This window comes from Macrobrachium nipponense, chromosome 25 (assembly GCF_015104395.2).
Source record: "Macrobrachium nipponense isolate FS-2020 chromosome 25, ASM1510439v2, whole genome shotgun sequence".
Classification (NCBI taxonomy): domain Eukaryota; kingdom Metazoa; phylum Arthropoda; class Malacostraca; order Decapoda; family Palaemonidae; genus Macrobrachium; species Macrobrachium nipponense.
The window spans coordinates 16,171,201-16,174,273 of NC_087214.1; the positions used below are offsets into that span (position 1 = coordinate 16,171,201).

General features: G+C 44.5%; 1 protein-coding gene across 1 annotated transcript in view; it reads left to right on the forward strand.

Annotated features, from left to right (window-relative positions):
* Window positions 1-1,036: 1,036 nt before the first annotated feature.
* The window catches only part of LOC135199298 (uncharacterized), a 367,793-nt gene continuing 365,756 nt past the window's right edge, over window positions 1,037-3,073 (forward strand). The window contains exon 1 of the mRNA XM_064227208.1: window positions 1,037-1,174. Coding sequence (XP_064083278.1) covers window positions 1,148-1,174 — 27 coding nt within the window. The 5' untranslated portion in view covers window positions 1,037-1,147. The remainder of the gene's footprint in view (window positions 1,175-3,073) is intronic.

Genomic DNA, 3,073 nt, shown 5'->3' on the forward strand with positions numbered 1-3,073 from the left:
GAGTTGAATTCCTCAATCATTCGTCTTCATTACGACAATGACTATGCTGTTTTGTTACTTGGTCTAGAGAGAGAGAGAGAGAGAGAGAGAGTTCCTTTCCCCCACCCCAGTATTCAGTCCCCCATCCATACATACACACAAACATACATACACACAAACATCCCCAATTCTTTATCCAGCCAAAGAAAATCTTATGAGGTCCGAATCCCCAGGAGTGTCCATCTCCTTTTTCACACAATTCAGGCTTCCATAACTCGAGAATGCCTCGACACCCAGGGTTTGGATTTCCCAGCAGAACGGACCAAAACAGGGAGGGCCCGGGGGGGGTTGTTGTCCGTTGGGAGCCTCATGGCCGTAGGGGGATTCCCCTCTCAGTTACGGGACGCCAAAGTCGGCCTTGGGAATTTTTTCTCTCTTAATCAATTTATTTTGAAGTCTGTGTCATTGTTTGCAGGGAAGACCTTTTCTTTTAGACTCTTTTGGAACGTCTATATTTTTTTCTTTCTCTTTATTTGAGCTTCTATTTACTCTGTGTGTGTGTGTGTGTGTGTGTGTGTGTGTGTGTGTGTAGGCCATACATGCATTTCCTTTGAAGAAGCAGAAGGAAGCAACAGACAACCCAGAGGAAATATCTGCTTGTTCTGGTATACAATGTCTCTCTTCTTGTTGACTTCTTTTTTTCTCATCTTTCTGCCTCTCCTTATCCTTCTTCTCCTTCTCCTTCTTCTCCTTCCTGTGCAACAAAGGACGTGACGCAACATAGGAAATTCCCCACTGCTGCACATGATTCAGACGCGACTGAACTTGAGAACTCTGTTGCCAGACATTCGATGCAGGTTTGAGGATGGTTTATATTCATCTTGTCTCTTTCCTTTACTCATGAAGAAAAAGAAGTCAAGGAGCAGCATCGGCGTCTAGGGGTAATAATGATAATAATCATTGGTATTATTAGCAGCGCTCCTGAAGTACTAACTAGGGAAGTGGTGCTGTACGACATTTTGGCTGTCATTCGTGGACGTCCTGAAGCTAAGTGAAGTCAGACAGACGCAGGACTCAGTTTGTATCTCAATCAGTGTGAGTGTTTTTTCGTCTATTTACACTGAAAAAACAGTTTGTGTCGCCGGTGAACTGGAAAGAAGAGAAACCAATGGCTTCTGCCTCAGACACCTACCAGGTGAGTCTTTTTAGTCTCGTTTTCTCTCCTCCTCCTCCTTCTCCCCCTCCTCCTCATCCTGGGGGAGGAAGAGGAGGAGGAGGAGAGGAGCTGATATTGTGAGGTCTTCACTATCTTCTTTGTTGTCATTATCAATGAACCTCCTCTTCCCTCATAATGTCACTATCATGGCCAGCAAAAAGGAAAACTCGTTCTTGCATCTGGCAGCAAACTCTGCTCTCGGAATCGTTGTGTTGAAGTGGGAGGACGCGGGGGTGGGGGAGGGGGTGATTGCAAGGAATGGGGGGAAGGAGATATGGGACTCCACCCGGAGTAACCATCGGCTGTCCGTCAGTGCATTTTCTTCTTCTTCTTCTTCTTCTTCTTCTTCTTCTTTTCTTCTTCTTCTTCTTCTCTTTATTTAAAGCGTTATCAACAAACACCTGTTCGCACGTTCTACATCACTGTTTATGTGCCGGAGAGAGAGAGAGAGAGAGAGAGAGAGAGAGAGAAAGAGAGAGAGAGAGATATGTCATCATCTAAAGTGCCACGTATTTTCAAGGTTACAGAAAGAAACAGGCAGTGTTCAAAACAGACCTCGTTATAAGAGACATTTCACAGCGAGTGCTTCTTTCCTTCTTTCTTTCTGTCGCCATAACGTCGCTCTGTGTTCAATGACGAACAACACAAGATCTTCCCTTAATATCTTGATTGAGGCAGGTGACGGTTTAGCGAAGAACGAGACTGTTTATTGGGGTGTTTTAAGAGGACCGGGTTGCTTGCTTGGAGACACGATCATGGGAGATGACGTCAGACAAGCACAGGCAGAGGGAGGAATCTCTCTCTCTCTCTCTCTCTCTCTCTCTCTCTCTCTCCTGCCAATCTACATTAATATGGTACGTTTATTGCATTCTTTATTCCCTTTTATTGTTTCTTCTCTCTTTCTCTTTCACTTTCTCTTTCTCTCTCTCTCTCTCTCGGGCTCTCTGTGTGGATGGGGGAGGAGGAGGATTGGAGGGGTTGGGGGATTGGGAAGAGCATTGGAGGAGAGAGAGAGGGGGTGGGGGGCCGGGGAGTGGGGGCTTCGCGCTTCGGTGTTATCATCGTTTGTCAGTTGCTGTGTATTGCCATTTTCTTCTTCTTTTTCTTCTTCTATTCTTTATTGAAATCATCATCAACAAACTCCTTCTCAGACGTTCCATATCGCCGATTATGTATGAGAGAGAGAGATAGAGAGAGCAAAAAGTATTTTCAAGCAGTGAGTTCATTTATGAATAACCAATGTGATGTTATCTTAACCGTTTCCGGTTCAGACAGACCGAACCTAATGTTGGCGTTTCAGGTCTTGGTCACTGACTCCCCCTCCTCCTCCTCCTCCTCCCCCTACCCCTCCCCCTTCCTCAGCTCCTCCTCCCCCTCCTCCCCCTCTCCTCCTCCTCCTCGCCCCTCCCCCTCCTCCTCCTCCTCCCTCCTCCTCCTCCTCCCCTCCTCCTCCCCTCGGTGAACAGCTGAAATAGAGTGAGGCGCGTTCAAACGTCTCCACACAAAATGCTCTCTCATGTTACCCTTGTGTTTTTCATCGTCACTAAATGAGTACCACTGGAAAGCTGCTAATTATTCTAGCGTATATTACAAGTTCTTAGAAAATAAGATAGCCTTTGAGATGTGAATCAAATAGAACCAAAAAAATATATATATAATTTTTTTTTTTTTTTTTTTGCATTTCTTATTCTCTTGCTCTGTCTTCAAAGGTAAAAAAATATAATTTAATTATTAATCAAATGTAGTCAGTTTTACGTCAGTTGACAGAGTGTTTCGTTCTTACAGTGATGGCCAAATATTTCAGTCGACATAAATTACTATTTTATGAATGAAAAGAGAATTAACAGCAGCAGAAATTTGCATAATGTATCTCTGAGT